Source organism: Populus alba, chromosome 11 (genome assembly GCF_005239225.2).
Source record: "Populus alba chromosome 11, ASM523922v2, whole genome shotgun sequence".
NCBI classification, from domain to species: Eukaryota; Viridiplantae; Streptophyta; class Magnoliopsida; order Malpighiales; family Salicaceae; genus Populus; species Populus alba.
Window position 1 is genome coordinate 17,886,977 of NC_133294.1, and position 14,873 is coordinate 17,901,849.

The window sequence follows — 14,873 nt, forward strand, 5'->3', positions numbered from 1 at the left end:
TTTTATCATGTAAATTAAAAATTGAACTTTAAATATGTGATTTTTTATATACATAATTTTAATGCAAACTACATTTCATTCATTTTTATTTTTTTTTATTTAAACTTCGGTATTTGAAAGTCTATTAAACCTTGATTATTTCAGATGAGCCGGGTTTCTCTACTAAGAGATAAAGCTCTTCCTGTAATAATATGTTTCATTAACAAGACTTCAACTCAAAATCTTACTTAAAAAAAAAATGTCAAAGCATTTAAACAAATTAATGTTATATATTTTTTTCACACCATCACAAAATCTTCATAATTATAAAAACCTACCTCTCAAAAAGTTTCCATCACCATCGTTTAATGGATTTAAGAAGCACAATCTACAATAAAATCTTGAATTTAATTATAGTTTTTTCTTCTTATTGTTGATGTCAAGAAGAGTTCGTCGAGTTACTTCCATGATTTTCCATTACCATCCAAACCCTCCTTTATTTATATTTAATAAGAGGATTCATATCCATGTCTCTCTTTTAACAAAAATAAAAATATCATAACTATATAGTCTTAAAATGTTTTAGCAGGTAGGATAAGCCAATTGGTTAAGTAAAGCCAAAAAACAAATGTACGTAGGATAAGTGAACCAAGATTAATTAATTTGAGTAATACAAAACATATTCAAAAATCAAATTTTAAGATGAATTGTAACGTATAAATAAGAAAATAAAGCTGAACAAATACTAGGTATTTGATTAATAAAAAAAAAAAAACCTAGAATAATTAATTTTCTTCTTTAAATTTCAAATTCAGAATCTTTACTAAAAAAAAAAAAATCTAACCTGTGAGTCAAACCAGTTAGTCAGTTGAAACGAATGCGCTTGACACATGACTTAGAAGTACTTTATAAAGCAGTTAAGTGCAACCTTTGCTTGTCGCAACCTACAGGTTGGTCTAGTGACTCCTTCTGGCCTCCCTCCATTAACATCGTGCCTGAGTTTTAGCCCTTAACATAGGTAGGTGCCTCTTCTTTGTAGGGTAGAAATACATGATCCTTGAAAAGAAAGTAAAACACGATGCGGACAAGGAATTCATCATAAAGTGCGAAGGCGCACACATTTGTTATAGCAGTACAGCTACCACAACAACAACTATGGAGAGGGAGAGAGGCTCTCCTGCCCACTTCAACCTTTTCTTTGCTCTTTTTTTTCTTATAGTGGAAGATGGAATTTGAGCATCCCAATATCATGTCAAAAGAGGGCACATGACTGTGGATGCTGCAATTGAAGCTGTAGCAGCTTCTTTGAAAGACCCAAAAGATTTGCTTGTTTTATTTCTGCACTCATCCATTTCCTTCTTCTTCTTCTTCTTCTGGTTTGTTTTTATTCTCTTTTCTCATTCTCTGAAGCAGTTTGCCAAGTTTTCTTGTTTCTTCTCTCTTTATAAAGCCAAGAGATACCTGCAAGCCAACTTCCTCATCTCTTTTGTTTCTCCTTCAAGATTTCAGTTCTTGGGCTCTTGATTTTGTTTACGAGAATTGAGGGTTTCTGCTTATTGATTGACATGGGCTTGTTGATTGGAAGCTTTGGATGTGTGAATAGTTACAGCAAGAAGCAATGCAGGGCCCTTTTTTGGTGGCTCAAGGCAGCAGTGAAGAAGGCCGTGAAAAAGAATGGTGGGAAGAAGCGATTCAAGTTCCAGTATGATCCTTCAAGTTATGCTCTCAATTTTGATGATGGTCGTTGCAATTTGGATGCATTCAAACATGGTAATACGAATACCAACACTAATATCCTTCAGGAGAGCCATCTTATTCTATGGGTCTGCGTTCTGTGGGTAGAAGAACCTTGAGAGTGGTATTTGTTTGTTTTTGTCGGTCTGTTCTGTACATTTTCTTTACCCAATTTTATGTCGCTGTTGTTGTTGCCGATCAAACCTATTAAGCAAAGCATTCCATTATTAAATGCCCTGCTGGGCACTTTTGTCCAGGCAAGTGAATTGCTGTTCCTCTCATCGCTTGCCCTTGAATTTGTTGTTGGGATATTAGGAGACATCAACAAGACAACATTTTCAAAGATTGGTCACAGCCTTGAAATCACTTGTACTAATCTCGTTGCGTTTTTGGATAATATGCCACAATCCACAACTTCAAAGAGAGCAAGCAATGTTTGGAATAGAGGAGAAAGAACAGCAAACAAATTGTAAAAAAGTTGCATCCAACAAATAGCTGCCTAGAGTCGCTGTAATTTTGAGTACAGAAATTTATCATTCCATCTAGTTTCTGCATGTGCAAGCTAGCCAAGCCGAAAACTTGCCAGCAACTCAAACTGCAGAGTCTTCAAGCTTGGCAGTGGATAAATCGTTTATTCGAGGATAAACAGCTTTCTCATCAAGTTGGTTCTGAGCCCATAGCAACATTTTTAACAAGCTTGGAAGCTTTGGATCTGTGATTACGTTATGAATTAATTCTTCATATGAAAATAAGACGGTGCAAAAATACAATATCAAGAATCAACTCAAGAACACAAGCCCAATAAAGCAAGACGGATGTGAGAACAAAAGAAACAGTCAGGACCCAAACTAGGCAACCTCTCTTTGCTTTTGTCATCATCTCTTTGAGAATTCAGCAAATATAGTGAAAGAAAATAAGCATGTCTATTTCATAGCTACTGATGTGACCTAAGGAGTAACATACGCAAATTCCCTTAAGAATGCCTTTCTCAATATTCCTATAAATTCTCCCCAAAGGAAAGAACAAAATGGCCGCATTTTAAGTGAGCCAAAGTTCAGGCTCTTAGTGCTACCGAGTGAAGATCAAGCAAAGTTCAATTGGGCAAAAATATGAAAGTTAAATCTGGCATATAAAGGATGCTGTTACAGTAACTGATTCCCATTTTATACCAATATCTAATTGACATGTCTGGGAGGTAAGCATCTCTTTGTACAACTATGAGAGTGGAAGTTTGTGTATGATGTTTTAATGAATAGAAGAGCATGTCCAGAAGATATATCAAGAATAATAATTTATTTGGTTACCAATACGATAACCAAGGTGTTTGATTTCTTCTTCTCCTTTTTTTACTTTTGCTATATAAAAAGAAAGAGCAGCATACATCACCCAAGTACACGGGAACATTCATTTCTATTTACACACACACACGAGCATACCAAAAAAAGAAGAAAGAGGAAAGAAATCCACCAACCTTTTTCACGACTCTGGCTTGTAAGGATAGCTGCATTCACCTCACTTGCTGTCTTCAGGCGCTGTGAAATATCCAAAAGTCCTCCAACAGGGCAGCTAGAAACATCTTCAAAAGCCAGCAGCGCAACAGTCCTCTCCAGTTCTTCTAAAAAACTTTGCTGCAGAATATATCAACTTTCACAGGTCATTTATTATCACCACAGTTGTCATGTGAACGTGTCTACTAAGACAGTATTTATCTTCAAAGTGACTACCATTATTAGTTTCAATAAATATGAAACCCGTTTAATCATTTAAGTCTGATCAAATTGATGGAAAAAAAAAAAGCCATAAGGAATTGCAAATGATATCAAATGCAATAGAAGTCAACATAACAAAATTATGAACAACTCAGAATTACGTTTTCTTCTCCCCTTGGTGCAAGTTCCTCCTGAGCAAACTCCAAAGCCTCTTCTACTTTGCCATTCCGAATTAGTTCTATAAATCTCTGCTGCTGGAGATGGAAAAACAGCTGCGGGTTTGTGTCCAGTATCTGCATGAAGTATTTTCACATGAGGAAATCAAGATAGAAAAAAGGCCATACTGTATATGGTTGTCTTACAACACACACAAACAAATACTGAAAAGATCAGACATTTATGGCAAAACGAATAACCCTCACTTGAAAGAATTATGTTTCTGAAATTCCACAACCGCCATTAAAGATGAAATTTCCATACTCTAGCTTTCTTTATTACTTTCCTGTCATTTCATTAGTACACACAAACCAGGCAATATGCCAAACACCATGCATGAGAAAATCACATCACTCTCTCTTGGCTAGACTAACATGAGTTGCAAAGATGCAACATGCAATGATAACGTACAATCCTGCAGTTTATTCGTTTGCTTCCTTGAAACATTCATAGCTAATAAGCACTCAGCCCATAAGCAGATCATTGGCACGCACAATCACGTAGTTCAAGTCATATTTTATTCAAACCTATGACATCAGTAAAGGTAGCTAGGATGCAGGAGCTATACTATAACCAGTTACTAAGGGCAAACCATTAACTTTACTACAAGGATAAAACAATTATATGGTAATAGAAGGTTGAAGGTCTCTTACAGCTCAATGCAATTGTATGCTTGTTGAGCAAAGTTAAAGATGTTACAGCCAACATAGTCATGGATGACTGCCTAACATGCTTTCCTCATTCTTCCAAGGAAGAGGGAGTTTCAAAAAACGACATTCATGAATACAATTAGCAAACTGCAGAAGTCCTTTTAGACACTTAAAAAGCTAGAAGTTTGAGAAAACAGATTAAACAAACAAACAATGTAGTCAAATCGTTCTGACAAACTATGACAGGGACCATAATTTGTGTATAATTGACCCACAAGTCACCTTCGCATAGATTGTAGCAACATAATAAAAAGTCTAACCTCGGGATTTAAATCATTGACTTTCTCAATAGCATCCTCAACATTTCCACACTGCACAGCCTTCTTAACAGCCATTCGATCTGTAATTGTTGCAAGATCTATATCTGCTGTTTCTCATTAAGGAAAAACATAGGATCCTCACAAGGTCATGCCACCAGAGCACGAAACATAAAATGCCAGCACTAAGAATGAGCTAATATTGAAGATAAAGGATACGTTCAGTTCCTGATTCCATCTGGAATTTCTCAGCAGCATCAACATAACCTTCAGTAACAAGAAAGTTCATCACCAATTTATTCATGTCTTCTTTCCTGATTTTTACATCATTAAGCTTCTTTTCCCACTCTTCTCTTGGAATCACCTTTTTCGACGTAGCCTGTGCACAACAATAATAAACATCCAAACCTATCCAGCTATTCCAGTTCCATTAAATTTGCTCCAGTCCGTATTTTGTACACTCAATGCCACACAAATTAAGTGGTGTAAACGCAAAATTTCATATATTTTATTTCCCATTTTTGCGAACTTAAAAAAAAAACAAAGCATTGGCACGTATATTCCCATATGGATCTAATCTAACTAAACTGTAACCTAAACTACTTGTCATGGTTATTAGGGAAGTGCAAAAAAAAATACTCTTTCTTTGAATTCACAAGGCCCTCTTCTAGAACAATATTTACTACATAACCAATCAGAGACAACACCACGTAATAAAAATCAACCAGGATCCAACGCAACACCAATCCAGTCAGTATTACCTTATAGTTGACAAATGACAAAACCTTGAATAATCAAATTTCATTCGCATCAACAATGCATGAGGTTAAACACTTCAATAACATCAAATCAATCAAGAGTCACAAAACCCTAATTCAAAGTACTTCTCACAGTCATTTGGCTAGTCTAAGTGAAGGGCTCGCTCTCTTTCCAAAAATTGAAGCCCTTTGCCAATTTTATCTATCAAGAATTTCAATCACAATCAAGAAAAAGAACACATTGTTCAGTCTAACGCAATCAATATCCAAATGCACCATTAAAATCTAATCTAAAACCCTAAACAACAATCTTTCATTTCCTTCAAAGAGAACCACAGCATCAACCGTAACTAATCACTACTGAAAATAAAATCAAGATTAACAAGAAATGAGAAACAGAGACCCTATTTATTTATTTTTTACCATTGCTTCAATTTCTGCAAGCTGACGAATTACAATCCAGAACAGTGACATCATCGAACCATCATCATCGGTAATCCAAAACCGGACTCCACTTCTCTCTGTAACCAAACAAACACCCAAATTAAAAACGCTTAAAAGGCACTAAAATCTACACCGTTACTCTCATAAAAGAAGTCAACAATTGTATTTACACTCGCTAGAGAGTCAAAATCCTTAACTGTATTGTAATTTATGATTCGGTAGATTGGATTGGGTTTTGAGTTTCCGGGAAAAAATTCACTTTCCAGGAAAGATTTTGCGCGAGAGAGAAAATTTTGAGGATGAGATTGGTTTTTTGACTTCTTTCATCACCCTACTTTGTACGACTAAGAGTGTAATTATTTTGGTTACGTCTTACGAGTGCTATATGGGTATGGGCCTGGGCTTATATGGGCCTTTGGTAGATATACTATTGTTCGGCTAATAGCCCAATAGATTATCGAGGGAGTCCATTACATATTCGGACTACACCTCTACGAAATATGAATTTATTCAATTTTTGTAAATGTACTTGAGCATATATATGAAAATACAGTATAACCTTGATTAAATTTTTTTTTTTATCTCAAATTAAATTTAAAAAATATTTTAATTAATAATATCTTGACTTGTTAATAATTTTTTATGATCTCAAGCATATTAATTTATAAATTATACATATACTAAAACAAAAAAGTGCTTTGGAATAATAAAATTGTAGATTTTGCTAATTTTTTACTTTGGCGGTGGTAAAATTTTAATTTTTGATTGTTTTTAAGAAAATAAGTTTTTTTTATATTTTTTTTTTTGCTCTTCACTAAGTCTATTTATCACCATTTGTTTTTAATATCTTTTTAGTTTTTTTTTTTTCTGGAAAAAAATTATATTTTAATTTTTATGCTTTGAATATTTATCACGTTATCTCTGTTTATATTATTCTTTTTTTATTATTTTTATTTAAAAAACTTATGATATTGGTAGAGATTAAAATCCAACCAATAGTGTCTTGTTAAAAAAATTGAGTGTAAAAAAATATATAATTTATGAAAAATATAAATATTAACAATAATAATAATAATGAAAAACACAATTATATATGAAACAATTTATGATTGAATCAATATATCACATGAACTATTATTACTATGGTATTTCAGGCAATTTCATAGCGCCTTGAAAACAGTAATTAGTAGGTGATCAAGAAATTTGTTTTTCCTATAATCTCAGGTTCAATTCTGTGATTGTTAATATAATAATCACTAGATGTTTATATGATTATTAATTTTATAATCCGTGAAATTAGTTAAAATACATGTAAGGGAACTCGATACCCATGTTAATTTAAAAAACATATATAAAGTGGAATAAAAAAATCCAACTTTTGACTGTGTAAAAGTTCGTTAATTGGCTCTTTTACTTGCCAAACATCAATTATTGGTAAAGCGAGGGGGCAAAAAAAAACACTTGTTTATTAAAGCTTTATTCCAGATAAGACAAAAACCCTAGGTACTTAACTGTTAAGGAATTTGTGTAGGGGCAGCTACACGCAACGTGTGACTTTCGACGCATTCATTGACGAAAGGGTGTTTGCTTCGAGTCAATAATTGAGCTGCGAAAGCCGAAAAGTCACTGCTTTTTGTATCTTTATGTTGCTTGAACTTGGTGGAGGTTGTATAGCCTGTTAGTGGCCAGCCAGCCACCCTGTCTGCGGACTTTTCTTTTGGAATAGACTAATTTCAAGCTAGTGTACTCAAATGCGTTAAGATAAAATTATTTTATTTTTAAAAAATTATTTTTAATATCATAATATTATATAAAAAATATTAATTTAAAATAAATAAAAATATTAATTTTTTTAAATACTTTTAAAACATAAAAACAAACACACTCGTGTAGCTTAGGGACAAGAATAGAAATTCATAAATACATAGCTGCTTTGCTTTGTATGATGGTATTGGAAGTTTACTGAACGATTATTTTTTTAAAATTTTTATTTAAAAATAAATTAAAATAATTTTTTTTATTTTTTAAAAATTATTTTTAACAACAGCTCGTCAAAACATAAAAAAAATATAAAAATATTAATTTTAAAAATATATATTTATATAAAAATGTTGTTTGAAACATAATTACAAACTATAATTTAGAATCTAGACATCTCAAAAGAAAAAAGAAAAGTACAAACGCAATTCTTTGAACTGTTTTTGAATCATCTCTTGTTAAGTTGTTTATTTATTTGGAGTCGGTTATGAAAAATAAAAGCTCAGTTCAACCACTCCAGGGCCTTCTTAATTTTTAGACAGGGATCCAAGTGCGGTAGTTCATATCAATTAAAAATTAAATACATTTATTTTTGTTTATATCAGGGACATATTTATAAACACTATTTTCAAAAGTCAATTTATAAAAAAGAGTTTGCCAACAAGTACACACTTGCGTGTAAATTAAAAACACAAGGTGTAGATTAGAAATACAAAAGATAGAATTCGAATTTAGAAATGTCTCCTTGCTGTTAGACTTATTTGAATATTGGGTCAGAAAATTCTAGATAGAGAGATCCAAGTTGATGGTTCTAGATAGAGATTCAAGTTGTTGTTGCTTGTCGGAATTAAATTTGATTTGTGAGTGTAGTTATAATCATTTTTTAAAATATTTTTTTGTGTTTAAATATATTAAAATAATATTTTTTTTATTTTTAAAAAATTATTTTTAAAATCAGTGCATCAAAATAATTCAAATATATATATATAAATAATTTTTAATAAAAAAAATAAATTTTTAAAGAATAGTAGTTTTTACTATTTTTTAAAACTGTACTTTAATAGAATAAATTTATTTGAATATTGGGTTTAAATTTTCTGACTTAAAAAATCAGTGAAAAGAGCAATCTCCGCTAAATATGTACCATGAGATTATTTGTAAATTTTTTTATTGGGTTATCTTATGCTATGGGCAAAGTCTCGTGACATAATTCTAAAAACAGGGGTTATTGTGGATTGAAAATGATTTTGTTTCTTTTTATATTTTGAGAAATACCATCATAATAAAGATACGTATTATATGTATATAATCATTTCAAAAAGATAGGAATCTTGCTTCTATTTGGTATTATGGTTTAATTGTATTTTTTTAAAAAAACTTTAATTTTTGGTTTTTTTACTGTTTTAATGTCTTCATATTAAATATAAATTTTTAAAAATAAAAAATATATTTAATATATTTTTAAACAAAATAATATTTTAAAAAATATCTTATAATACGGTTATAAGAACAATTTTAAAACCAGAAGAATCATCTCGTGACATGGAGGGATGATTATATAGTTATGTGGGTTTTTGCGTCTTCTCTCTTGGTCTCTTTATCTTTTGGAAAAAGACCAAACACGCCACCTCTACAATGTGCTATCCTGGTAACTTCTCAGAAAACGCCGGCAATAATTTCTGGCTATCTTACAATAATATATCGGTGCTTGTCTTTTTACGTCTATGACAACTAACGTGTCCATGAAAAATGATTGAAGTGGCCAAAGGCCTTTTATTCTATCTCTATGTATTTATAAACACTAGGTTATGTATGAATCACTTTAGAGCATCACTACTAGTCTTTTATAATTTATACATCAAGCCACGCTAATTCTTAAATTAACGAAAAACCATTCATATATTATAGTGCAAAACAAATTTAAAAAGAAATCAATCCAAATGGACATACATGTGTTGTTAAAGCCAAGTGTGAATGGGTTAACACACCCAATCGGTTTAAACTCCTCACTTGTTCGAGTTGAACCAACTATTCAGTCCCTTTAGTTGTCCAAGCGGGCTTGCCCTGAGCATGCGACCTTGTTCGCAATGCTTGGGGTCTTCTGATAGCTATTTTTGAGCTTGACTTAATATTATGTAGATTTTTTTTTATCAACTCGTTCCATAAAGTAAAAAAACGAGTTTCAAGAAAGTTAGTAAGATATTGAACTACTCTCTTCAATGAATGTTATCATGATGCCTACTTTTTTTGCCAATCTACATGCATCTCTCACCTATCACTCTTAAGCATCGACTTCCTCATTAATGGCACAACAAGAAATAACAACCAACAACTCATTTTTCTTCACTTTTTTATAGGATATTTGCAAGAGAAAATAATTATTCTATATTATTACACTAATTCACTAGGTAAGCTTACATGATTAAAGTTTGAAAATACTTTGAATCATGAAGTAAACAAATTCATTTAAAAACTCTATTAGAAATCATAAGTTCATTCAACAATATAAAACTCTTTTTAGAGTATGTAGTAGGCAAATCACATAAGAAGATGAGTTGCTCTTACCCTGCTCTTGCTCCTTTATCCATATATTTTTTTCCTCTTGCTCTTCATATTATTCTCCCACTTAACATATTTTTTTCTTTTTATATTTACTAACTTAAACATTAAATAGTTTTTTTATTTTGACAAGGAACTTGTTTTTATAGGTAAGCATGAAAATTACTCCATCAACCTATCATGCAGTGATCAAGTCTAATCTTCTAGTCAATCAAGTCAAGCTAAGTTACTCTACCAACTCAATACATATTTGTGAAAAGCTTAATATAATTTAAAATTTTCACAACTTTATCAATATAATATTTTAAAAACATAAATAAGAAAAAAGATGACACTAGGTTTGGATTTAAATTTTACTTACTCTAAATACTAAACATTAATTCCCCCCCCCCTCTCAATTGACGGCTATTATTTTAAACAATCACATGGTAATTCAGATCTTCTAACAGTAATTCTTGGCTATCTTGCGATAATTTCAGATCAAATACATTAGGTCACATTAATTCTTGAATTGATGAAAAGTCTTTCTGTTTTTTTTTTTTTCTTTTTCATCAAGTATAGTGCTCCCATTTTCTATGGCTTACAAAAATTAGAAATTACACAAGACTTCCGAGTATGGGACCTGACAAGCGACAACCCCTCCCTGCGACTAAGAAGTTTCTAGCACAAGTTCCCTTGGAATAACTACCGTTGGATCAGGACCTGCTGCATGCAGTTGCCAGGGTCGGCGTTGAAGCAAGCATTGGATGCTTTTTCTTTGATCACAACTACCGAACACAAGCTTGGCTGATTCCATACGAAAAATCCGAGGACACGGTTTTCTACATATGTGAAGATTTTGATGTCGGTTGTTTTTAAATTTTTTTAAAAAATATATTAAAATATCTTTTTTATTTTTAAATTAACGTATTAAAACGATTAAAAAAACACCTGAAATGAAAAAATTAAATTTAAAAAAAAAAAACATGATGCAACAGCAAAGACAATAAACAAGGATTGGAAACAAACTGAAATTTCTTGTTCTTTTTCGGCTGCAGACAAGAAACAGAAGGAGCATCTGCCTGCATGCAAAACGAGTCGACGAAATTCCCTTACATGTACCCCAACTTGGTACTTTCTTAGAAACGTGAATCACGAGGACTTTAATTTAAATTCCATTCACATTTGGCATTGTTAGGAATCTTCGCCAACTTGAGAGTTTTCTTTTTCTATAGGCTCAGTGCTAGCACAGTCGTCAGCGGCGGTGACTACGGAATTTTTTGGGTTTGGGATAGTGATATAAAATATTTTTTATTTAAAAATATACTTAAATATATTTTTTATTTTTTTAAAATTATTTTTTATATCAATATATCAAAACAATTTAAAAATATATTTTTAAATGAGCTGAGAAATATTTGGTGTTATTTTGTTTAAAATTTGAATATTTTTTAATATTTTATATTATTTTAATATATTTTTAAATAAAAATACTTCAAAATATAATATCTAAGTACATTTTCAATCAATGCAAAGTCCATGGTTCATTAAATTATCATAGGTTAGCCGTGATTAATTATTTTATCTAAAATAATATTATTTTAGAATTTTTTTATTTATTTAAGTTAACCAAATCAAAGTCAAATCCATTAAAGAACCTAAATCTAGCTAAATCAATATTCAGATTGGTTTAAATAAAACCTAACCAGTCAAGTTTTATACCATCAAATTAATCTACGACACCGGTGAGTATAATAACTATGATTATCCAAAATAATAATAATAAAAACAACTATGATTATATGTTGCGTGTATCTTACCTCCCATGAAAAGGCAAGCCTTGACGTTCCCGTCCATGATTCCATTCCCCCGCCATTTTCGATCTATTTTATTCATAGATTGGGCACTTTAAAGTTTTTTTTTCACTAATTAAATCCTCTTTGCTTACCTTTATTTTAAAAAATTTATGTGTGGGAATCTTGAACCACTTAAATTGAACCCTTACCAAACTCAAGATAAAGACATCTTTAATTTTAAAGCTTACATGGTTTGGGAACGCGGTTTGCACCGTGTTTTCAAAAATTTTATTTTTTTTATTAAAAATAAAAAATATTATTTTGATATATTTTAATATAAAAAATATTTTAAAAAACAACTATAAGTACATTTCCAAACAATCACTTAATCACGTTACTGTACTTATTTCACTTCGACACCGTTTGACATTGCGTTTCAAATTGTGTTTCATCAAATTTCAATTTTTTTTTTTTTTATTAAAATTGAGTGCGGTTTATACTTTTTAGATCGTTTTGATGTACTGATGTCAAAAATAATTTTTAAAAAAATGAAAAAACATCATTGACATATTGACATGTATTTCAACATGAAAAGTTATTTGAAAAGCAATCGCTACCATACTGCCAAACACGCTCGAATCATTACGACAATGCGGGTAAAGTTGAGAAAAATAGAGTAAAGATTTATTTTCTATACTTTGGATTCCCAGGCAAAAGCTTGTCACGAGAGATGTTTTTGGTTAATAAATCCTTATTCTCTCACCGTCGAAACTAAAAGACATGGTTTGTGATGGAGCTAAGAGTGCACCCTCATTAAATTTATAACAAGCAAGTTATTTTTCTATCAAATAATTACTTTTATATAACCATAAAAAAATTATTTAGATAGTCAAATAGCTTTTACTTCTTGTGTTATATATAATTACATTTTAATTTTTTTATTATTAATATAGATATTTAAATTAACTTACGTATATCTTAACTATAAAAATTAAAATAATATATTTTTTATTTATGAAAATTTTTTTTCATTCATTTTGCATGCAAAATCCCATCTCATATCAATTTTAATTGAACATATTAAAAAAAAAAACACAGCTAAAAATATTAATTTTTAAACTATAATTACAAAATTTATCACAATGCTAAACAAATACTTGGAAACATTGATGTTGTCGAGAAATAAATTTATTTTTTTTTATTTATTAAGTGTATAATAGTTTTTTTTAGCTTAACTTATATATAATTTAATTATATTTAAATTTAAAGGAAAACTTTAAAATAAAATGATTCATCAAACTCTAGTCTTTTTTTCTTTTATATTTGTATTTTTTTATTTAATTTTAATATATGTAAAGCGTATTTGAAAATACGGTGTAAATTATGTTTTTTTTAAATTTAAATTTTTTTTAAATTATTTTAATAAATTAATATCAAAAATAAGTTTTTTTTAAAAAAAATAATTTTACACTGTAACCGTTACACAGTCCCGTAATATTTTGGAATTGGCAAGAGGATTTGATTTTGATGATGTCACATTCCAAGCAATGCAATGATGAGAACTCTTCCGTGCACTTCAGAAGTTCCTGCTCCTGCTCAGGCTCAACCAATCGGACTCCCTAGTAGCGAGCTAGTTGCTTGTCAATTATTCATTAGACAGAATGTGCAAAACGTGAGGTGGGTTCCTTGTGTTCTACGGAATATGACACCTCGCATTTTCTTTTAATCAATGTTGATTTCAAATCAATTGCTAATATTCCTCTTCAAAGTTAAATTAAATTAAACTAAACCTTGAATATTGGTGAGGGTGTATTGCTAAATTTTACTGTTCATTCGGTCCACAATTTTTTTATTTTTCTGATTTTTATGAACATTATAGTAGCTTATTTTTGTGATATTTTTTTATTTTAGTAAGTTTGTTTCTGTTGTTTTTTGTCTTTTGTTCATTTTACAAAGCAAGAGAGATTAAATTAAAAAAAAAAAAGTCCATTGAGATGAGTTTAGATATTTATTTTGCTAAAAAAAATTGTTGCTGATGTGATCTCTATATATTTAAAGTGTGTTTGCTAACGTGCTCTGATTTTTGTTTTTAAATTATTTTTTATATTTTTATTTAACTATATAGTAATAAAATTATTTTTTTGCGATAAAAGTCATTATTTAAACAATGTTTTTTTTTTTTAAAAAAAAAAAATCATAAAAAAACAAGAATCTCATCCAACAACAATTCATAATTGATTGTTATATAATAAAGTGATATCTAAAATATAATTTAAGTATCAAGTTGGCACCTCGAATCTTTAGTTCTGAAATTTTATAATGTTCTTGCTAAATGTAACTTCTGAGTGTCATGTTGTCTATTTTCTTGTATTAAATTATTTGTAGAAAGAATGATTGGCCAATTATCATAGTTTGGGGCTAATGTCATGTTAATTGACGAATAATTGGTCAGTTTCTCCGGTTTGCGGTTGATGCCCTATGATACATATGAGATTAAATTCATGATCTCAAAGTAAATTGTATAGTTAAAATATTTGCAGTCATGTGAAATATTAATTAAATTATTTCAAATTAATTATGTTTTGTTTTGTAAATAATGATGTAGGTTCATCACAATACCATGCATTATAGAAGTTTCAGAATGTATTTTTTAGCACATGGTTCTTCATAGCATGATTATATAAATGTATCTTCTGTGTATTTTGATGACTAATTAGATGCAGATGAATGAATCTTAAACATACTTAGTTATGTTAACTTTTAATTTGATATGCATTTATTTTTTATATGCATTTATTTATGTGCATGGTAATGGATGTAAATAATTAACAAATGTCTTTTGTATTTTAATAGTAGAATGGATATTTAAACATTATGAATTAGGATTCTAAGATGGATGAATTTAATTGTTGTATGAAATTAATTTAATTGTTTCTCTTTAACTAGTTAGTATTCAAATAAAAAATTGTTTAAA

General features: G+C 30.1%; 1 protein-coding gene across 4 annotated transcripts; it reads right to left on the bottom strand.

Moving 5' to 3' along the window:
• Positions 1 to 2,048: 2,048 nt before the first annotated feature.
• On the bottom strand, positions 2,049 to 6,146 carry LOC118031676 (protein GID8 homolog). Of its 4 annotated transcripts, none has more exons than XM_035036172.2 (7): positions 6,005 to 6,146; positions 5,787 to 5,884; positions 4,825 to 4,984; positions 4,609 to 4,712; positions 3,584 to 3,715; positions 3,185 to 3,341; positions 2,049 to 2,425 (listed from the first exon to the last, which is right to left on the bottom strand). In XM_035036172.2, exons 2-7 carry the CDS (start codon positions 5,838 to 5,840, stop codon positions 2,304 to 2,306), a joined length of 729 nt encoding a protein of 242 aa, XP_034892063.1. In that variant the 5' UTR covers positions 5,841 to 5,884; positions 6,005 to 6,146; the 3' UTR covers positions 2,049 to 2,303. The 4 variants fall into 4 exon arrangements, with proteins under 4 accessions (XP_034892063.1, XP_034892062.1, XP_034892065.1 ...); XM_035036171.2 differs by having other exon boundaries at positions 4,609 to 4,715; XM_035036174.2 differs by lacking the exon at positions 6,005 to 6,146 and having other exon boundaries at positions 4,825 to 4,872.
• Positions 6,147 to 14,873: the final 8,727 nt, after the last annotated feature.

Bases quoted from the DNA above. Each gene is read 5' to 3' on its own strand.
- LOC118031676 (XM_035036171.2), bottom strand. From the start codon at position 5,840: ATGATGTCACTGTTCTGGATTGTAATTCGTCAGCTTGCAGAAATTGAA. The intron at 4,985-5,786 runs GTAAAAAATAAA...TGTTGTGCACAG, and splicing joins TTGCAGAAATTGAAGCAATG to GCTACGTCGAAAAAGGTGAT. The intron at 4,716-4,824 runs GTATCCTTTATC...AATGAGAAACAG, and splicing joins GATGGAATCAGGAACTGAAC to CAGATATAGATCTTGCAACA.